General features: G+C 52.6%; 1 protein-coding gene and 1 long non-coding RNA gene across 18 annotated transcripts in view; one reads left to right on the forward strand and one right to left on the reverse strand.

The window, feature by feature from the left end:
• The window catches only part of tns1b (tensin 1b), a 33,714-nt gene extending 20,715 nt beyond the window's left edge, over positions 1-12,999 (forward strand). For 8 of the 17 annotated variants that reach the window (XM_037240177.1, XM_037240181.1, XM_037240170.1 and 5 more), the window contains 28 exons: positions 800-965; positions 1,038-1,088; positions 1,162-1,284; positions 1,499-1,563; positions 1,679-1,762; positions 1,845-1,957; positions 2,048-2,108; positions 2,207-2,282; positions 2,672-2,801; positions 2,872-2,937; positions 3,026-3,142; positions 5,916-7,235; positions 7,332-7,391; positions 7,700-7,878; positions 8,061-8,190; positions 8,721-8,816; positions 9,007-9,033; positions 9,187-9,358; positions 9,427-10,283; positions 10,409-10,495; positions 10,568-10,696; positions 10,764-10,856; positions 10,936-11,013; positions 11,109-11,177; positions 11,245-11,410; positions 11,495-11,563; positions 11,641-11,670; positions 11,754-12,999. In XM_037240177.1, the coding sequence (XP_037096072.1) occupies positions 800-965; positions 1,038-1,088; positions 1,162-1,284; positions 1,499-1,563; positions 1,679-1,762; positions 1,845-1,957; positions 2,048-2,108; positions 2,207-2,282; positions 2,672-2,801; positions 2,872-2,937; positions 3,026-3,142; positions 5,916-7,235; positions 7,332-7,391; positions 7,700-7,878; positions 8,061-8,190; positions 8,721-8,816; positions 9,007-9,033; positions 9,187-9,358; positions 9,427-10,283; positions 10,409-10,495; positions 10,568-10,696; positions 10,764-10,856; positions 10,936-11,013; positions 11,109-11,177; positions 11,245-11,410; positions 11,495-11,563; positions 11,641-11,670; positions 11,754-11,892 (4,753 nt within the window). In that variant the 3' untranslated portion in view covers positions 11,893-12,999. Of the gene's footprint in view, positions 1-799; positions 966-1,037; positions 1,089-1,161; positions 1,285-1,498; positions 1,564-1,678; positions 1,763-1,844; positions 1,958-2,047; positions 2,109-2,206; positions 2,283-2,671; positions 2,802-2,871; positions 2,938-3,025; positions 3,143-5,915; positions 7,236-7,331; positions 7,392-7,699; positions 7,879-8,060; positions 8,191-8,720; positions 8,817-9,006; positions 9,034-9,186; positions 9,359-9,426; positions 10,284-10,408; positions 10,496-10,567; positions 10,697-10,761; positions 10,857-10,935; positions 11,014-11,108; positions 11,178-11,244; positions 11,411-11,494; positions 11,564-11,640; positions 11,671-11,753 lie in introns of those variants that run through there. The other 9 variants (XM_037240178.1, XM_037240172.1, XM_037240175.1 and 6 more) reach the window with 5 other exon arrangements.
• LOC119115571 lies at positions 97-3,151 on the reverse strand. The gene is made up of 3 exons (XR_005096166.1): positions 3,037-3,151; positions 1,022-1,220; positions 97-190 (listed from the first exon to the last, which is right to left on the reverse strand). It is a non-coding gene; the product is annotated as an uncharacterized LOC119115571 (long non-coding RNA).
• Positions 13,000-21,403: the final 8,404 nt, after the last annotated feature.

A 21,403-nucleotide genomic window follows, 5' to 3' on the forward strand; every position in this document is an offset into this window, starting at 1 on the left:
CTGACATTCTACCGCATGTGTGAGTCCGTGCGTGTCCAGTGGCTACGAGGAATCCGTAAGCGGGCAGCTGTCGCTTACGTAACGTAACGCACGTGTTGGCAGGCGGGGCAGGCTGGCTGCTCTCGCGTGGCCCTTGCAGATGCTTTTGACGGGACGGGCTAAATCATTTCCACCGTAAATGTCCGAGCACCTACCGACAGGCCAACTTGATAGGGCAGATCAAAAAGAAAGATTAGAAAAAAGGCATGTGCAATGAAAACTTGCTGGTGGGAACATTTGTGCGGCTCCAGATGTGGAGCACGTTTGCTTGTACAGTCGGAGCGGCGGCGGCGGCGACGCTCTTATGAGCAATTTCCTGTGGGCTGGTCGCAGATGACCAATGTGGGAAATATGAAGAAGCCGTCTGAGTTGGAAGCCACGGGATGAATGCATTTCTTTGCAAAAGGCACGCAAATGCATTTGCTGCGTTGCTTTCAAAGACCCAAAAAATCCAAAGATAAATCAGCGTCCCAAATGATGCTGAACATCTCGTCTTTTGTTTGTTGCGGATGAGTAGCACAGAGCTATGCAGAAGACATAACAATGGCGTTCTTTCTTTTTTTTTATATATCCACAAGCACATGTATTGAAATCACATGGGCTGGATTATTTCCAAGTGGCATATTTCACAGTCCACTTGCAACAGGCCACCTTGTGTTGACTCTCCCGGCCGGCCGGCTCTTTCTTTGAATTGCCAACGAAGCCAAAAGAGAAAGGCAACATTGATTTCAATGATTAACGTTTATTTTGTTTTTGCCAGCAGGAGCGCCAGTCTGCTGCAGGAGAGCTACGAGTTGGACCTGCTCTACATCACAGAGAGGATCATCTCCGTCTCCTTCGCTAGCGGCGCCGAGGAGCCCGCCTACGCCGCCAACCTGCGCGAGGTGGCCTCCATGCTGCGCTCCAAGCACGGCCACAACTACCTGGTACGCGTCTTGCTCAAGCCCCCTGCCCCCTCCCTACCCACCAGCAACTCCTTTACCTTCGCCCCTCCTTAGCTCTTCAACCTCAGCGAGAAGCGTTATGACATCGGCGAGCTTCATTCCAAGGTAAAGGCGAGCGAAAGCGGCCGTCGGTCGTCCTCCGTGGCCTAACCCGCGCCGGCTGCTCCTCTCTGGGCAGGTGTTGGACTTTGGCTGGCCCGACCATCACGCGCCGGCTCTGGAGAAGATCTGCAGCATCTGCAAGGCCATGGACACGTGGCTAAGCGCCGATTGCCACAACGTGGTGGTCATCCACAATAAGGTACGACCAAGCGTGGGAGGTCGCCGTAGCAATCGCCTTGTTTGTTTTTCCCCACGAACCGCTCTGGTGCAAGTTTTGGTGCTTGTCGCTAAGGAGGAAAATGATGTTTGGGTGTACACGCGTTGTCACAGTTCATTTTTTTGCTTCTCGCACATTCACACACAAGGACAAATCATCTAAACCAGGGCCGGCCGGCCGGCTGCTTGCTTTTCAGGGCAACAGAGGCCGAACCGGAGTGGTGGTGGCTGCCTATATGCATTACAGCAATATATCTGGCAGGTGAGTGTTGTTAAGACTTTTGCAATGCTCTCCGGGCCCGGCTGTTTTCACCTTGCTTTTTTGTGTGTCTGCGTGTGTGTGTGTGTGTGTGTGTGTGTGTGTGTACGCGATGCAGCGCCGAGCAGGCTCTGGACAGGTTCGCCATGAAGCGTTTCTATGAAGACAAAGTGCTTCCTGTGGGGCAACCTTCTCAGAGAAGGTCAGCTTCAGTTCCTTGAAGCCTCCAAAACGCGCTCCTAACCGCCGCTCCGTCCCTCCCTCCCTCCCTCCCTCCGGCGCAGGTACGTGGAGTACTTCAGCGGTTTGCTGAGCGGACACATCAAGATCAACAACAAACCGCTGTTTCTTCACCACGTCATCATGCACGGCATTCCCAATTTTGAGTCCAAAGGAGGTGCGTGTGCCCCGCCCACTTTTGCACCCGCAAATGGCCGCCACCCCGTGCCAATGTTGTATGTGTTTTTCTTTTCCCCCCTCTCCCCAGGGTGCCGTCCTTTCCTGAAAATCTACCAGGCCATGCAGCCCGTCTACACATCTGGCATCTAGTGAGCGGCGTCAACTTTCACCAGAATCCGGGGATCTCCTGATGGCGCAATACAGACAGGCTGTAACACGACTTTGTTTCCCCCCCTCCCCTTTGCAGTAACGTTCAAGGGGACAGTCAGACGAGCATCTGCATCACCATTGAGCCCGGCCTCCTTCTCAAAGGAGACATTCTGGTGAGGACGATCGAAGCGGCTCCCCTCCTTACACGAAATGGGATGGTTTTGATTTTTTTTTTTTTTACTGTTGAATAATAAGGAGGAAATCCTGTCGTTTATTTCTTTTTTTTTTACAACTCGACATTGGATGAATGGACTGAGAGCGTGTGGGGATTTGATTGTACTTGACATTCGCAGCAAACGATGGCGCCGTAAAACATGCCAGCGGCCGGCTGGCTTCATTTAAAGACTTCCATTAGCAGGCGGCTTCTACATATGTCGTCGGAAAGCATGACATCATAGCAGCAAATGATTTTTGGCCAAGGGAAATTGTCTTGGAAAGGATGTTGGCGTAGGCGCGGTGAATCTCATCCCGTGGCTTTCCTCCCTCCCTCCCTCCCTAACAGCTCAAGTGCTACCACAAGCGTCATCGCGGCCCGTGCCGGGACGTGATTTTCCGGGTGCAGTTCCACACGTGCGCCGTTCACGACCTGGCAATCGTCTTTGGCAAAGACCAGCTCGACGAGACCTTCAAAGGTGGGCCAAAAAGGATCAACTTTGATGCCACTTGAGCAAAATGAACATTGTCTCCTTTCTCGTGTTGCAGACGAGCGGTTCCCAGAATATGGCAAAGTGGAGTTCCTTTTTTCTTTCGGCCCAGAAAAAATGTATGGTAAGCGTCAAGGGATGGTTTTGCCGCTCATCAAATTGTCATCCTTTTTTTTGTGAGGGATTCACATGTCTCGGTACCTGTGCTCAAGGTGTGACTCACCTGGAGAACGGGCCCAGCGTCTCGGTGGACTACAACACGCAAGATCCGCCCATTCGCTGGGACTCTTATGAGAACTTCAACGAGAATAACCAGGACGCTGCGGAAGGTGAATAGAGAGTCAACATAGTTTTTGTTTTTGCCAGAAAAGCCGACTTTGATTCTGATTCTTCCAACTTTCAAGTCTTTCATCTTCCAACAAAGTTGAGCTGAGGTTATTTTTACCTGCAGCCTGGTCGAGATGACCGGCGTGTTTTCTTTCTTTCTTTCTTTCTTTCTTTCTTTCTTTCTTTCTTTCTTTCTTTCTTTCTTTCTTTCTTTCTTTCTTTCTTTCTTTCTTTCTTTCTTTCTTTCTTTCTTTCTTTCTTTCTTTCTTTCTTTCTGTGCACGGATTTACTTCCCTCCCCGAATGCAATGGCTCTATTTTGAATGGCATGTTATTTTTAGCAGCTGGTCGAATGTCAAAGGTTGCTCGCTAAGTGGCACGAGGTGGCGCACGCATGCTGAAATAGAATTGCTGGCCTCTCCCCCCAAGAGGCTTGCTGTCTCTCTCTCTCTGTCTCTCTCTCTGATTTTCTCCGTCACTCTCCCTCTCTCTTCCTTTTTGAGTAATCCGAGGGACGTGGCCTTTCCCACGCTTGCATCTTCACCACTGGAGCCTTTTTTTTTTGCACGCCCCGCCCAAGACATGCGTCTTGTCTTCCAGTCCATTAGTGCCGAGGCCTTTTGGGTACATTAGCTAAGCGCACTTTTCAAGAAGATGCCTGCAAAATCGGAAAAGCGCTTTTTCTTCTTGCCTTGATGAATGGGGGCAAAGGCGTCACGCTGACCGCCAAAGGCCAACAAGGTTGTCGTGCCAACCAGCCCAGCCGGCTCCTTGGCATCGGGCGGAGGTTGAGGCCGCTACGTTCCTTGTGCGCTACAATGCCGCTTAAATATAGCTGCCAAATGCCGCCTTGGCCGGAGGCCTGGACGCAGTCGTATTTTTTCGGCACATTTTGACTCCAAACATGCGGTTTGCCCCCTCCCCCCGATTTAGCACAACAAGGCACTTGTTCTTCCTCCTGTCTCTGGTTTCCTGGTCAATCTCAGTCCCTTTTGTGGATTGGGAAGGTCTCCATGTAGTTGTGCTTCTGTTGAGCTGCGTCAGGATTGCATTTGGCAGCAGGCTGGTGTTTAAAATTGCATTCTTTACGGGCAGAGAATCATGTTCCTATTGAATCAACAGGGTCTGTTTTTGCTCACAATCAATGATGATTTTCCTTTCTTCTCCACTTTCAACGTGTCCTTCATCCCAGCGGCACTCGCTCAATCACTCACGCACTCGATGGATTGATGAATATTTCATGGACTCAATGAGCCCGTTTAGCTTTCCGTACTTGACTTACACTCGCTCGATGTCGCTCGCTTAGTCAGCCGAGCTGTGCTGGATTTCGATGACTTGGTTTTCGGGCATCTTGTTTGCTTTTGGACACTCCCTTCAAGTGTCTCCGCTTTTTGGACTAACTCCCCACTTTGAATGGCCGCGACCTATTGTCGTCCGTCTCCAACAATTGTCACGACGGCCGTAACACTCGCGCTCGCTCGCTCGGTCTGTCGAAATAGCACACACGCACTTTGTCAAGATGTTGAGCGTGTTTGCGGCAGTGTAAAACACGTGCTACGTCCGCTGCTCAAGGGGTTTTGTTGCCACAGAGTTGAAAGGTCAGATGAAAAGGTCACACAGATGCCCCATCTGCCGCCGCCTACAACCTTAAACTATCCGGCCGTGCGCCACACCTTTGACGCTTTGCGTGTGTTGTCATCTCAAATTGTGGGCTTTATCTGCAGCTGTCTAGACAAGAAAATATGCCAGGTGGGATGGCTCATGGTTTGTTTTTTTCAGCCTGTCTGAAAAGAGAACCTGCGTAAGCAAGCGGTCACTCCAGGCAGGCAGAACGGTCACGGTCCAGCCTCTGCACTTGTTGCGTAACTGCTCAGAATGGTAAACATTCTCCTCCTAACTAGCGTGAGAGAAAAGAAATGCACCCCCCGGAGAGTGCCAGAAGATATCACTTTTAGGAAGCCATTTGTGAAAGTGAACGAATTGTCGTGCAGAAGCTCCATGACAAGTTCTTCTGCTCTCTCTCAAGATGAACTTGTAACGGCTCCAGTTGCTAATGAGATGAATCAGACTGCAAACAAGTAGCGGGGCGAGAACATTCTTTCTGTTCCTGAGAATGAAGATAACCTTTGGTAGGGCGGGTCGCTTCGATGTCCTGCATTGTCCATGGGTCTTGAGTAGGACGGACGGCGTCCTCCCCCTCCCCTCCCCTCCCCTCCCCTCCCCTCCCCTCCCACTGTTTGAAGGGGCGGAAATGTCTACGGCGACATTAACATGCATGAAGTGGCTCCAGTGGCTTTCAAACGTTGCTTACCGTGTAGCGCCCTGGCCGGCCCTCCCCATCCAGAGTAAAAAAAGCTGTCAGGGACCTCCCACTCCAGTCAATGAGCGGCGAGCGAGAGGACTACCGGCCTGCACACACACACACACACGCACGCAGGCAGGCAGGCAGAGCGGGCCGACGAGCGCCATAGCGCACAGGGATTCCGTCAGGGGACATTTGAGTTTGTCTTCCACGGGTAGGGCGATGAGGCATTTGCGTCAGTCAGTGCGAGGAATTTGCCACAGAAAATCCCTTTTGAAATCGAGCAGCCACATTTGAGTGTCCCGAGCATAAGGCGAGCTCTCGCTTCAGCGATGCTTTTGAAAATGCAGCCGCCGTGCTCGATGCCGTCGTCTCGTCGCCGACTCACAACTTTGACGGGCACGGCGGCGTGGCCGTAACCCCACGCTCGTCCTCGACCGTGACCCTCTTCTCTTCTGCTTCTTCTTCTCGCAGACGTCGTCCACACCCAAGGTCCGTTGGACGGGAGTCTCTATGCCAAAGTGCGCAAAAAAGAGTCTGTTGACGGGACGGTCGCGCTCAACGGACTGCCGCCGCCGCCAGGGGCGCCGCCGGCTGCTCTCGAACACGCGTTGCCCGCCGTCGATCACGCCTTGTCTGTGAGCAGCGACTCGGGAAACTCCACAGCCTCCATTAAAACGGACGAAGCGGCGGCGGCGGCGGCGGCGGCAGCGATCCACCCCGCCGTGAACCTGCCAAGCGCTCCCGCCGTAGCCCGCTGTGACGAGCAGCGACCCATCAGTCCGCAGGAGAAACAGGAGCTGGAACAGCTCCTGGGTGGCCTGGAGGGACCTACCATGCGCGGACAGGGCGAGCGCGCCTCGCCCGGCGTCGGCGCCTTACTCCAGCGGGTGCCCGCCCAGGTCCACGTCAACGGTCACCGCAACATGGACCGGGAAACGGACATTTTAGACGACGAGCTACCCAGCGCTCACAAGGCAAACAGCGTGGACAGTCTGGGGACGTTGTCCTCCTCCGCCGACGGCCGAGCCACCCCGGCCGATCTCTACGACCGCTCGGAATCGGCCCTCGACGGCCAGGAGCGCGTGCCGTACCTGGAGCGCGGCGTGGCCAAAAGCCCGGCGCCGTCGCAAACGGGCTCCGCCGACAAACTGGAGACGTGTGACCATTCTGCCTCTCGGATTCTCTACCGTTCCCAGTCGCTGGGTTCGGATACGCGGGCCATGCCCCCGGCTCCCGCCCGGACCACCAGCAGCAGGGACGCCGTCCAACGCGGCCTCAACATCTGGCAACGCTTCGGGGTACCCGAGGAGCCTGTCACCGAAGGACTCACTTTCGGGACGCCGCCCGCTCACCGGAGCCTTCCGCAGTTCCACAGCGCGTCGCAGGAGGAGATTGAGAAATCCATCGAGACGCTCAACCTCCTCATGTTGGACTTGGAGCCGAGCCGTTGTTTCGTGCCAAAGTCGCAAAGCGCTCCTCTGAGGCCGAGCCGCGTGGTCACCGTGCAGCCGTCCTTCTCCCAGAGCCAAAGCGGAGCCATCTATGAGGTGGAGACGCCTCCCGCGTCCGGCCGACAGTCGCCCGTCAAATCCGGCTCGCCCCTCGGATGGGAAACCGGCGGAGCCGCTCCATCTGGATCCGGTCCTCTTCAGCTCAAAGCCGCCGCCGCCGCCGATGACACCTTTGCAGCGAGCCCTTTGTCCGGCCCCGGCGCGGTGCCCGCTCGGAGGGACCGTGAACCCGACCGGCACGTCTTGAGCGTGGAAGGACTGGTGGCGCAAAGAGTTGCAGGTAAGAGATCCGCTTGCACCCCGTCGTCAGCGGCCGGCAGGTTTGTCATTCTTCTTTCATTTTCACGTCCGTTGCCTTTCATTCCCATTTGCCCAGAATACTCAGCACGAGCTCAAAGGCTCACCTCCAGAATTTCCTCCTCTCACTCACTTTGGGGTTTGTTCTCTCGGCCCGTTTCTGGTGTGTTTCTAACATCTGACACGCTCGTTGTGTTGATTCTCAGGAATGACAATAACGTCCACGCAGGGCTTGATCAATCATCTAAAAGTGCAAAAAAACAAAATCCCTCATCTTTCACTTGTCACGCATCAAATGTAACTCGTCGACATCTTAGCCAGGTGTGTTTGGGAGCAGGAAGCTGACCCTCCACCAGCAGCATGTCGGCCTCACGCTTCTGCGCTACGAAAATGATGCGGTGCGCTAACCTCCCTGGCGCCCATGACTGAATTTGCGCTCACTCGCAGGTGTCCGCTCCCACGGGACGTCTGCGGACGAGCCGGCGCTTTCCCCCCGCCGTAGGATCACGAGCGACGGCTCCGAAGACGCCACGTCCCCCGACGTCCCGCTTCGTTCCCCTGTCCGTTGCGTTTCTCCGGAGTTCGCCAACGCCATCGCCATGAACCCCGGCGGACGGCCCAAGGAGGTACATCTGTCCGTCCATCATCAGTGGTTTTATTTGAGCCCGTTTTGTAAGTAGATGCATATTGGAGAACTTGATTGTTTTTGGGTTGTTTTTTTTGCCTCCGTCATCTCTCGTGGCAGTTTGATTGAAATTTTGCGCGCGAGGGTCGCGAGCCCGTCACAGTCTGCCTTTCTCCTCCGCAGAGACACATGCACAGCTACCGGGAAGCCTTTGAGGAGACGGAGGGCGGGCCCACCAGCCTGACCCCCACAGTCGGTGGTGAGGTGCTTCCCCAAACTCCCGTCTCGCCACACACCCCTTACTTCAACCTGTGTAAGTCTCTGGCAGAGCGAGCCACGGTAGCATCAAAAAGGCTTTTGTTGAGCGTGGTCGTCATGAAATGTTCTGCCCTGATGACATTCCCCAAATGTTTGCCTGGTTAATGTTTGTCTTAGGTGATGTTCTGGCCTCGTTTAGGACTTTGATTCTCTTTGGCGACACCAAACCTAGTTCACTTGCTGTAAATAGCAAAACTCAAGTCACGCATGTGATACCGGAATTCATTTAAGCAGAGTCTGCAAGTCACGCTGCCCGCCGTGTCAGCAGTAAGTGGCTAATGCACGTGTCTTCTATTGTCCCGGCCCCTCCCTCCCCTCCCCTCCCCTCCCCGGCCCGGCCCGGCCTCCCTGTGCCTGCTGAGCGATCCTTGAAACGGTTACACACGAAACCAAATCGACCCAATGATTGTAAATGGACACATGGCCATCGCTGGGAATGGCAACTCAGTTTGACGTGGCTAGCGCATGTTCCGCATAAGGCACGACCTTGGCCAATGTCTGTTGATTTCTCCTTCTTCTCTTCAGGTCGCTCACCTCCGGGTCTGGCCAAGACACCGCTGTCGGCGTTGGGCTTGAAGCCCCACAACCCGGCCCATCTCCTGCTCAACCAAACCGGCGCAGGTTGTTACAACTTCTCCTGGATTGTTTTGTAAAGAAAAGTTGCAAACTAAAGCGCAATGGGTGCTACCATGCAAAGGTGGTTGACAATATCGACACGCGGTTGTAAATGCTCCCTTTCGAAAGATAGCAAAACATTGCTCGCTCTTACAATCTTTTGTTTCTCTGACTTATTTGCAACGACGCCTCTCAGATGATGAGCACGTTCAGGACGAAGAAGGTAAGCGAAGATGAGGTGCGATCACGCCGCTCTGGCCAAATGTCATTGGCGCCGACCTCTTGACCCATGAGTCTCCTATGTTTACATTGCAGCCCGCTCTACCGACAAACAAAGTTGTGCTTTAATCACAAACGCCTCTGTGTCCCCATTTAGCGCCCCGAAGTTACGTGGAGTCGGTGGCGAGGTCGGCCGTGACGGGCGGAGAGCAAGCACCCCGAAGCCCTCAAGGCGACGCTCCGGAGCAGGCCGCAAGTCCGAGTCCCGCATGCCCCACCCTCCACCGGCCGCTGTCCAGTAGCAGCGGTCCCGAGCACGGCTCGCAGGGGTGTGTCGCGCACGTGCCCTTTCCGTCAGAGGACGTGACTAAACCCGCATCTTTGCTTTGCCCTGCAGCAACGCCGCCTCGGCAGAAATCAACTCCGGCAGTCCGCCTCGAGCCGCTACCGATTGGAGTTTGCTCATGCAGGCGGCAGCGAGCGCAGCCTCCACTCCCGCGTCGTCCGCTTCCCCCAACTCCTCTCATCTGGATTCCATTTCCGCAACAGCCTCCTACCTCGGCCCCGACGTCCAGACCGAGAGCCGCGCGGCCTCCGATTCTAGCCGAGGCCCCTGGACGGAGGCCTTCCATACCGGAAGTCCCCACTTGGGGCTGCGGGCTTGTGTCCCGACCTCTTCGGACCACCGGCCAAGCGCCTATCAGGAAGCCTACACCAATGTCCCCGCGGTGAACGGGGGAGCGGACTTCCGGAGCAGCCCCGTCCTCGAGCGCCATCAGCCGTCTCAGGGAAGTCAAGCGCTCACGCCGCAGGCCTCGACGGGACAGCGCTCGCGACCGAGCCCGACCCTCGGCAGACGAGCGTCCTCGGGACAAGCTGCGGCGAGCGCGCTCGGCGGACACCCGTCCCTCTCCCAGTTGCAAGGGAGCCCCGGTTTGGAGCGACGCCCCGTGCGCAGCGGCTACGCCACGCCGGACGAGCGGCACGCCAACCTCTCCCGACAGAGCAGTTCCTCGGGTTACCAGGGACCGCCGACCCCCTCCTTCCCCGTTGACGCCGGCGAAACGGCGGCTGCGGGCGGAGGCTTCCGACAGGCGAGCGCCACGCCCGCTTTTCAACCTCAGCTACCGGAAAAGAGGCGCATGTCGAGCGGCGACAGAGCCAACGGAGCGCCGGCGTACGGCTCCCTGAGCGAAAAGAGCAATCCCGGCTACTTCCACACCCTCTCGGACTTCTCGCGCTTCAACATGCCCGGCGGTAAGGAGCTTGAAAGACCAAGTAGCAATCTCTCCAGCCTGAAATGCAGAAGACTGGATCGAGCGAGCCGTGAAGGTTTCTTTAGCTCGACGTCCCATCCACCGCTTTGTCTTTTTCAACAGACGGAGGTCCCGAGAGCAGGCTGAACGTCAAGTTTGTCCAAGACACGTCCAAGTTCTGGTACAAGCCCGACATATCCCGAGAGCAAGGTAAGCGGCGGGCGGGCGGTTGGGCGGTTGTATGGAAAGCAAAGCGTGTGAACCTTTTTTTGGTGTGAGCAGCCATCAGCGTGCTGAGAGAACGCCAACCCGGGGCCTTTGTGATCCGCGACAGCCACTCCTTCAAGGGGGCCTACGGCTTGGCCATGAAGGTGGCCTCGCCCCCTCCCTCGCTGCATCCAAACAAAAAAGGTCCGGCCGGCACCGAGAAAGCGGCCACTTGTAGTCTGCACACATCTGACTCTTACTGTGGTCGCAGGTGACATCACCAACGAGCTGGTGCGCCACTTCCTGATTGAGAGCAGCCCCAAAGGAGTCCGACTCAAGGGTTGTCCCAACGAGCCGTACTTTGGTGCGTGGAAGCCAAAGAAAAGATGCCCGCTACTCACTTTGGGAGTCTCCATTGTTTTGCTTTTGCTTTTGCTTTGCAGGCTGTCTGTCGGCGTTGGTCTACCAACACGCCATCACGCCGCTGGCCCTGCCCTGCAAGCTGCTCATTCCTACCGCAGGTTGGCCCCATCAAGGATGGCGTGCGTGCGTGCGTGCGTGCATGCATCACAGTGCGCCCAAATCCGTCACCGAAGCAATCCGGTCTACTTTGCAGATCTTGTCGAGGAAGAGCCGCAAGTGGTGAAAAGCAATCCGCTGTCTGAGCGACTGAAGGAAGGAGCGGGTACGTGGCCACGATGCAAAAGACCCAAATTTGAGGCGCATTTAGCATCTAGCCTTTTGTGTATCAGCGTGCAACGTGCTCTACATCAACTCGGTGGACATGGAGTCGCTGACGGGCCCCCAGGCCATTGCCAAGGCCATTTCGGAGACTCTGGCCGCCCCCGCCTGTCAGTCGGCCGTCGTGCACTTCAAGGTGTCCTCGCAAGGCATCACGCTGACCGACAACCAGAGGAAGTACGTCGGGAGGGAGGGAGGGAGGGAGGGACGTCCCGCTGGACGTGGCTCGGGAGACTGACGTTGCGCTGGTTTTGCTTTCAGGCTTTTCTTCCGCCGCCACTACCCCTGTAACACCGTCACCTTCTGTGACATCGACCCTCAGGACAGAAAGTGAGCAATTTGACTTCATCTTGTGCGCCCAATGCTTTTTTTGCCTCCACTTGACGTGTCGTTGAACACATTTGCAGGTGGAAGAAGCCCGAGGGCGGCACGGCCAAGTAAGTGCCCGAGGCGCATTTCTTGCCGGAATTGCCGTCAAGGCTGTTTGAGCGCCAAGCACACGTATGTTTCTTTGCTGCAGGTTGTTTGGCTTCGTGGCGCGAAAGCAGGGAAGCACGACGGACAACGTGAGCCACCTCTTTGCCGAGATGGACCCCGAGCAGCCCGCCGGCGCCATCGTCAACTTTGTCACCCGGATGGTTACGTTGCAAAAGCGATGAGCACGGCAATTTCTTCCCTCCACTCACTCACTCACTCACTCACTCACTCGCCCCAGCCTCCCTCCTTCCCTCCCTCCCGCACCCAAAACTCTTTTGCTTACTTCCCTCCCTCCTTTGACCAACAGACAGACAGACAGATGGACGGACGGACACTCCTTTCCCCTGCAAACACTTCTCGGCGTCGCGTCCGAGCACACGTTTGTCTCGTCTCGTCTCGCTTGCGCCTTTCTTTGCGGACGGACTCTCGAGCGGAGCTGCGGAAGTGCAGAAAGGGGGCGGAGTCGGATGTGAGTAAGTGCAACATTTTTGCACTTTTGTTGACCCAGACGTCACGTGGGCGGGAACATAATCAATTGTGGCACACACTGGAAAAAAATGTTGTGTTGAAATTTCCTCCATTTCATTTGACAAAACAAACCATCTGGATCCTTCAAAAAAAAAAATCCGGACAACATGCGTTTTGCAATTTCTCCCATTTGCTTGCGCACACGTGCAAGTTGTTGACAGAAATGACCTTCAAGCCGCAAAATGAGCCTTTTGTACGTTGCCACAATGTTTTTGTTTTTTTCCCTTCCCTTCTCCTCCCATGTCATGTCTGGGTCTTTGTCGTTTTGGGGATACGCCAGAAGAGAAAAGTCAAGTTGTGTGACCTTGGTGGATTGCAAATGGCAACTTTTGAAGTGCTCAACCAAAGACAGCTTTTGCGCATCAAGACACACACACACACACACGCACACACACACACACACACACACACGTGGCCGCTTGTTTGATTGTGTATGTACTGATACTGTAGGTCGATTAATCGCTCGCAAAAACAACAACAATGTTACAGGGCTGTTTTTTTTCTTTTCTATTTTATCAGCACTTTTGTGCTCGTTGTAAATATTTCTCGTGCCTGACTTCCTTTGATAAAGCAACCTTTTTTAATTGAAAAAACAAAGAAAGAAAACATTCAGCATTTCAGGATTTCCTAAATATCTGAAACGAATGCGCAAAATTCCGATGACTTGGCTTGCTTGGTGTGGTCCCCCATCCTAAAGGCATATCTTTCGGTAGTGCCGCCCTTAGAACTAAAGCCTATAAATCACGTCAAGGGTGAAGGAAAAAAAAAAGAAAAAGTATTTTCTGTGTCGAAGCGGCTTCATAGAAAAGCACTGTGCCATTACACTGCTGTCGAGTTTCTTTTCTGTTTTGTTCCAAACATGTTTATAGCTCTGCACCAGCTGACCAAAACATCATTTTATATATATATATATATATATATATACATACATACACATAGACACATACACATACACACACACACACACACACACACACACACACACACACACACACACACACACACACACACACACACACACACACACACACACACACACACACACACACAGATATATATATATACAGATATTTATTTTTTTGCTTTGTTGCTCAATGCTCACTTGTATACATGAATTATGTAAGCTGACTGAAACAATAACAGAATATATATATACAGAACAGAATACACATATATATATATGTGTACTTGTGTGTGTGTGTACGCACATTCACGTTATAGGGTGTAAAAGTGAGTGTAACACTGATTTATTTTTACTACTCTTGTTTTTCTTCCCACATCAAATAATGCCCTTTTGAGATGTTTTGTATGAGTCCAACCTCATCCTTATTGTCCAAGTCAAGCACTTAACTTCAGTAGAAATGAAGCTTTTGCATTTGAAGATTTGAAGCCCGCGTTTTAAAATGAGAATGTCCAACTTTTTTATTTTATTTTGGGCATTTTTGTTTATTTGGTGGTGTGCCATGAGATTTTTCTCAAGTAATAATGGGCCTCGAGTCGGCCAGTTCGTCGTTGCCCTCTTGTGGCAGACTGGGATCATTACAGAAACTACAGGGACTTGCAAGTGGTCTCAAAGTCCAGTTCCTACGTTTTCCAAGTTTCCTTCGTTAAACGCACCTGATTCATTTGATCATTATCAGGCTCCTACAGAAGGTGAGGATCAAGTGATCGTTTGAATCAGGTGTGTTTAACGAGGGCAACTTTGAAACCCTGCAGCGATGCCGCCGCCGCCGAGGCGCGTCAAACTGGAGTTTGCCACCTGTGTGATAGACACTTTTCATAGCAACAATTTGAACCTGAAAACAAGACCAAAAAAAGCTAATAATGATAACAATTCATTTTGTTTGCATTGGGCAGTGACATCACCACCACCAATTCAATCAATGCATGTTGGTTTGAAGGCTTGCACTGAAACTGAGCAAAAGAGAGAGAGAGAGAGAGAGAGTGAACGAGCAAGCGAGCGAGGGGCTTGAAAATGCATTTTGATACAAAGTGTTGCATGCAAGGCAAGGCAAGGCAAGGCAAGGCAAGGCAAGGCAAGGCAAGGCAAGGCAAGGCAAGGCAAGGCAAGGCAAGGCAAGGCAAGGCAAGGCAAGGCAAGGCAAGGCAAGGCAAGGCAAGGCAAGGCAAGGCCTTGGAGTGCATGTTTGCCGTCCTTCCCCCAATCATTGTCAATGTCTGTATTGAAAGCGCTGTCCATATTTGGTTGGCAACATTGTACGAATGAATGGCTTTTACTATTTCGGATGGAAAATAATCATTAAAAACAAAGCAGTTCAAATAAGAGTTTGTCTCTTTGATTAAATGAGTCAGACATCTTGGGAGCTGTTTTTCACCTTTCCCCATTTCCCCCCATATTAGTTTCACTATTTCACAAAAACTAAAGTGCACGAAAAGAAGAGACATTTGACATGAAATTGAACTAACTTTAATGTGTAGTAAGGCGTTTTGCCCTAGTGGTGTCAGTGTTTCTCTTTCATCCACGCAGAGAAGGACAAGGAAACCTAAGACAGGCCAGGCACGCCTCCGTTTGCAGGAGTTGAGACTCGTTGCGTTCTCCACCGGGGTCCCGATGATGGTGTGGCGCTGGCCTGGCCTGGGCTGGCCTGGCCTGGGCTGGCCTGGCCTGGCCCTGGGCCTGGGCCTGGGCCTGGGCCTGGGCCTGGCCCTGGCCCTGGCCCTGGCCCTGGCCCTGGCCCTGGCCCTGGCCCTGGCCTGGCCCTGGCCCGGCCTGGGCCATGTTCTATTTTGGGGCGGCGAGGCGAGGGTGCGTGACAAGGGGCTAATCCTTTTAATCTGCGTGTGCTTCTGCTTTCTGCTTTGCCTCCTCGTGATTCGCCTGCGTTCGTTTTGAGCCCTAACAGACTCGCGCGCGTCTGACCTTGTCCTCTTGGAAAGCGGCCAAGCTTTGTCTAAACGCCCTTATTTCACCATGCTTTTTTTCTATGCGCACAAAGCTTGTCATGCGCGCAGTTTTTACTGCAATGCCCTAAAATGCCGCAAGATGGCGCCAGAGCCATTTCATTTTCAATATCAATTCATCTGCTCAATAGGAACTCTTGGCAGTCATCGTTCTAGGAAATGTTTCAAAGAAAAAAACTGTGTTTCACATTTTGAATGGCAAATTGTTTTTTTTGAATGTGCAGCATGTTTTCTGAAGATGCTATTTTCATGTAGCGTGCCGTGCCGCACGTTGAAGCATAGGCCACCTTGCTTTGTTGCAACGTCACGTCTCCGGTTCCTACTCTCCCAAAAAGTGATTCATAACACAACTTACTGTGTCTACTTTTTTTCTTGAAGATCTTTTGCTACATATTTAGTTGGACAGAGTGCAAATCTGAAGATAAAGCGCATGCATTTTGCAGGAAGGTCCAATTGAAAAGACTACGCATGTTAAGTGGTCCGATTTGTGCCAATAAATGTCAAGCACGTTTCTTGCCTCTGCTTCTGGTTAAAATCAACAACACTCGAGTGGCCTAAATGCTTTAACAGAGATGTCATTCATTCATTGGCAACCCCCAAAGTGTTTTCCCAAGAGCCGAGGAAAAGGCCAAGTCAGCGTATGTGCAGACAAAACCTACGAATGTACACGTATGCACGTGTTCTTTCGATTAGGACTGTTTGGGCGCCGTGATGAGCCACAGCGTCTCGCGTGACTTTGCCACTCTTTGTTGACGTCGCGGCGGCGCCCGACACTCGAAATAGATGCAGTGCAGTCAGCCCATGGACGCAAAGATCTTTAAAGCTGCCAGCAAAGACCAAGGGGCCCTCGTGCCCACAGCCGATGGATGGATGGATGGAAGGATCCTCCACAGGAGGCTTGTGTTTTGATGCCATGGGTACAGACCTTGTTTTTGTTTTTCCCCCTAACCCCCAAAAGGCTGCTTGAAACCAAAAACACGCAGGCAAAACGTTGTGCGAATAATCATCGGTGATACGAGTGTGGTGAAGAAAATGCTGTGCCAAACCAAGCAGCGGGCTTCGAACAAATGAGCCGCTGCCGCTGCCCCCCGCAGCCAATGGGCTCGTAGCAGATGGCCGCCAGGCTCTCCGGGGGTCATCTGGAGCGGGTTGGGGGGTTGGCTAAGGTTACGCAAGGGCACAGGGGTGTTTGGGATTGTTGTGACACGGCCCGTCTGCCTGTCAGTGTGCAGGTGGAGGACTAACATGTGCTTGTTCAGATCCCCGTGACCTCCCCCGCCCTCGCTCAGTCAGGGGGCTGTGATTGCAGGTCAAGGGATTCCGTTGACATTCTTGCGCAAGGCCCCCAAAATCATGTTTGGCTTACTCAGCAGTCCCCTCCTCTCTCTCGCACCTGCTTTGGAAAAGGGGCATCACCCAAATAAAAAGTCCAAGGCACCTGCAATGGCAAATCACTGGGCTCGCAAACGTGTAACTGAGCCGTAGCTGCTTAATCTCTCGTTCCAGTTCCCGAGGTCTGACCGGCCCCTGCCCCCCCTAATCAAGCCTCCTAGTGTCGGCACCAAAGGGTCACCCAAAAGCCCATCTGCTCCCTGACCTTGACCCCCCGCTTTAAATCACCCCCAGCTGTGCGGACGTACACACTTGTGACACGGGCGCTGTCACACTACCCTGGGGGGCTTTAAAAGCGACAGGGGCGGGGCGGGGCGGGGCGGGGCGGGGGACTATCCTGCTGAGAAGGCAGAGTGGCGGAGAGGTGACGACCTTCTGAACTTTGGCCATCGCTGTGGACTTTGCGCGTCACAGCCTCCGGCGGGCGGCAGGTGTGGCGACTGCTTTTCAGCTCAGGCAAATCTCACTTCGACCGTGCCTTCGCCCCCTGGTGGTCGGCTGACTACTTCATTTGTGTTCTTAACCTGCATTAAGCCAAATGCACTTTGTTGTTAATAATCTTCAATGAATGGAAGGTGAATGTCTTATTATTGGGCGCAAATGTGCTTTCCCACACATGCCATTCAATGGCAACATGCAAAATGTTGCTCTGCTCACTGAACCTTGGTGCGCCCCGACCATTGGCAGACCATATTATGCTCCTTCCTTTCCCAGAAAAAAAAAACATCAAATATGACTAAGTGGGAAAGCACATGAGAGAATCTGCTGTGTGCTTTTAGTGTTCTTCCAACGTTTGAGGAAAATGTGCATCCGCCGCACCTGCAATTGCTCGCTCGCTCGCTCGCTCTCAACATAGAAGAACAAGTTTGCACCGGGAGACCTCACAGGCCGACCGATTTGTGCAAAATTGCTCTGATTTTCTGGAAGTCTTTATGATTTCCACTAAACTTGTAAATCATTATTAGTTCATGTGTGCTTGCATCCTTTGAGCCAGCAGAGGAAATCACTACTACTCAGTAGCTATTTCAAGCTTGGCAAAAATGCTCTCTTGACAGACTTTTGGGTCAATTGCACCTGTGACCAATCAATGCAATTACAGAAAACCAAACAGCTTTCACGGCGATTCAAACCATTCCGACATCAGCCGTCGACTCGACGAGCATCGGTGACTTCCAGTTCAAAACGGAGTTGCAGGTGAACCATTCGTCACTCTTATTTATTCATTGCTTCTTGTTTTTATTTTTTGGGTTGTTTACTTGTATGTATATATTGTGTACTATGTCTTGTCACCGTGGGATAGTGGGAACGTAGTTTCGATTTCTTTGTGTCTTGGCATGTGAAGAAATTGACAATAAAGCAGACTTTGACTTTGACTGACTTTTTTGACCATTTGGAGAGCCTAAAACCAAACTTCTGTCACAACCGTACAAGAAGACGCCAAGCTGGCCAGCCACGAGCAGATTGATAGATAAGCCGGACTGGAATCAATTGTGCTTCTATCCACCGGTGAGACAATGACGAGTCTCCGGGTGGAAAAATTCCGTCACGGAGCTCATTGCTAAACACAGCCACGCCCGCTTGGATTGTTTTGCGGGTGGCGTCACTTTTCAACTTGAATGGAGCCCAACAAACGCATCCGACCGACATCCCCCTTCTGAAACGTCTTTTCCACCTGACGCAGCAGACAAATGAGTTCCTTCCCTCACTCGACTCGGCTTATTGGAACTTTCCTTTGTCTCTCAGGACTCTCCGCAATTCGGCTGCTGATCCGAAAGTTGCTCTCTGTCTTTCTTCCGCATCTTGAACGACTCTTTAAACCGGGAAGGACGATCACGGAGGGTCAGCGCGTTCGGGCTGGAAACTGGCCTCCCGTCTCCTACAATGTCCGTCTGCTTGGCCCGCTCTTGTCCGATAGGACTCTTGACTTTTGATGGGTCCCAAGCCATTTTGCCAATCCAGTCTACGTTTTCTAAAGGTCCGTTCGATGACGGACACCGCGTGGGGGTTGGAACCGAGCACGTCCTTTGCCTTTTGTACGCCGCTGCCGTCCGTGGGGCACTCATTGTGACAGTCGAGCCGATATTAGGAAAGCGGAGAGAGCGGGGCTCGTCCAGATGCTCGTCCGCACGCCCCACACCGCTGCCGGGGAGGGAGAATGACTGCTGTGATTAATGGTACAGTCATGGAAAAGCCAGGTTGGGCCGTGCCAAAAACGGTTAATGAATTGGAACCGCGCAAGGGAAAGTGAGGTGGGAATGCTGAGGGGGGGAGTCAAAACAAATCAAGGATGAAAGATGGCCTTTCTGGTGATCAAACTCAAAGGACGGAAGAACACAACCTCAAAAATCCATTTTAAACCGAGGCGTGCCGCTACGATAGCCCGACACGGATTATTTGTCTTGTGGATTTCCCCCCCCCCCCCGATTTTCTGTGTGGGTGAAACTGACACGACAGAATGTCACGGGCAAGGTTTGTCTCGTCAACTTCTTGTACTCGGAGACGTACAACAGACGTGCGTTTGTGGATCCAACTTTATGTTACGGCGCTCGCTGGCTCGCTGGCTCGCTGGCTCGCTGGCTCGCTGGCTCGCTGGCTCGCTGGCTCGCTGGCTCGCTGGCTCGCTGGCTCGCTGGCTCGCTGGCTCGCTGGCTCTGTTTTCCCAAACTTTTCTTCTTCTTCTTCAATGATGTATGCGCTATGCTCAACTATTCCATTGCCTTCCTGGCAGCGTTGCGACGACCCTGCGAGAGGCTCCGCCTTCTCCAGCGACTCAACCCAAATGTTCTTATCCGTAGAGAAAAAGGCAACGTTTTGAAATGTTCTTCTCACATCTGGACAAAATGCGTGTTGCTCCCATGGCAACAAAGGAAGATGATGCTTTGAACGTAATCCTCCGCAAAGATGTGAAACAGGGCAACTTAAGGCAATCAGCGAATGATCACAACACCAATGGACATGAGATCAAAACCACTGAACCATCAACATGCGTAATACACACCAAAAAACAATCTGTCTTTGATTATGAGACGGTGATGCTGTCCGTCCACACCTACACTCATGATTCTTCTTCTCTGTTGACTTATGCTCTCTATTATATCTACGTATATTGTTTCTTTTTGACGTTGAATTGATTCTTTCTTGCTATGGCAGACAGTGATGGTCAAAGTGAAGACACCTGTCTAGATTGAAGACCGCTGTGTTGATGAAGTGGGCCCTCCTGCACGCAAATACGTCCAACATGCCATGTTGCATTGGCAAAAACCACACGGAGCGACGTTATCTTTGGGTAGACGTAAGAAGCATCCCATTTCCCAGGTCATCGAAATGAAATGAGATGAAATTGACAGTTGGTAGCTGAGAGGGCCGTGGCTTCTGGCCATTCAAGGGACCTGAGACTTTTGAATTTTTCCACTTGTTAACAACATTTCTCTTCAGTTTGACGGCGCATTGGGACGATTGGCGCACGCCGTATATTGGGCTGCAAAATCCCGAAAGCAAGTGTTTTCCGAAGCCCGCTAAACTGGGACAATGGCGTCGCCAGCCAATGTTGCTAGCCCTGTTTGTGCCGCAGAAGCCGGTTTCGTGCCAATACGGAGCTTGTCCATTGACTTGGGCCATGCGAGCGTACGTGAGGAGCAGGCACAGCCGACCGACCGACCGACCAGAGCGTGAAGCCAGGGCTCGTGTTGATGCTGATATGCCCGCTTGAGACACCAGGAGAGGGGCTGCCGGATCCTTCTGATTTTCCTGGAAAAGGGTGATTTATGAACGTGAAGATGACCTGGGCCATAAAATGAATCATCAAGTCAAGAAAATTGACTGCCATTGGACAAGTTGATGGGCTCTTGGACTGGACGGGTAACTAAACACGGACACCTCCCGGAATATATCCTGTAAGCGCATCCGACAGAGGAGTGAGTTGGAGCAGCTGCTTCTAATTCCACCGCGACCGGCTCTGGGAAAACACAGCTGATCAATAGACAAGGAGAAGAAGAAGAAGAAGAAGGAGGACGCGCCCATACGCTCTGTCAACATGGGCCAAAAGGGTGTGGTGGCCCCTTCTTGCTCTTGCTCCGTCAGCCCATGTTGTCTTGTTCTTATTATTCCAAAGTTGAAACATATCCCGTGTCGTCTGTGACGATGCCCGCCCGGCCGGCCGGCCGGCCTTTCCCACCAATTTCAAGCTTGACGTACTTGGAATTTTGTTCAGCGGTGCCCGTTGAAAGGAAGCAGGTCCAGCCAACACGTGTTGAAGAAATTGCTTGCGACTGCTGTATTTCAAGAGCTCGGTAGGCTCGCCTTGTCAATATTTCGAGGGAGTAATGAGAGGTCGACGTGTTCTTCTCTGAGGGAAGTCCTGGCCATTTGGGTGTGCGACGGTGTGACGATCACATTTTCCCTTTGACGAGTGCGTCCGTCCCGTCCCGTCCCGTCCCGTCCCGTCCGTCTTCCTCTGGGCAGCGGCAGGAAGGAAGGGAAGAGAAGGTGTAGGCTGCCGTGACGTCAATGTGAAATAGACGCCACCTGATTTCATCTTGACTTTTGCCTTTGTGACCATTCTGACAACGTCCTTAAGCAGCATAAACAAGCAGGGCTGGAAATATGAAGCCGTTGAACTGGAGTAGCCCAAAGAGGCTACCGTAATTTTCCATGTATAATACGCCCCCATGTATAATACGCACCCTAAAAATGGCATGTCGATGTTGGAAAAAAGCCTGTACCCATGTATAATACGGACCCAAATTTTGGCTCTTACTTCAGTCCGTAAACGTAAAATTATTTCAGAAAAAAGATCACCTTTGGGAACAACCGGATGTTATTCTGCCGGTCAGTATCACTGCGCATGCGGTA

The sequence above is a fragment of the Syngnathus acus genome, chromosome 21 (assembly GCF_901709675.1).
Source record: "Syngnathus acus chromosome 21, fSynAcu1.2, whole genome shotgun sequence".
Classification (NCBI taxonomy): domain Eukaryota; kingdom Metazoa; phylum Chordata; class Actinopteri; order Syngnathiformes; family Syngnathidae; genus Syngnathus; species Syngnathus acus.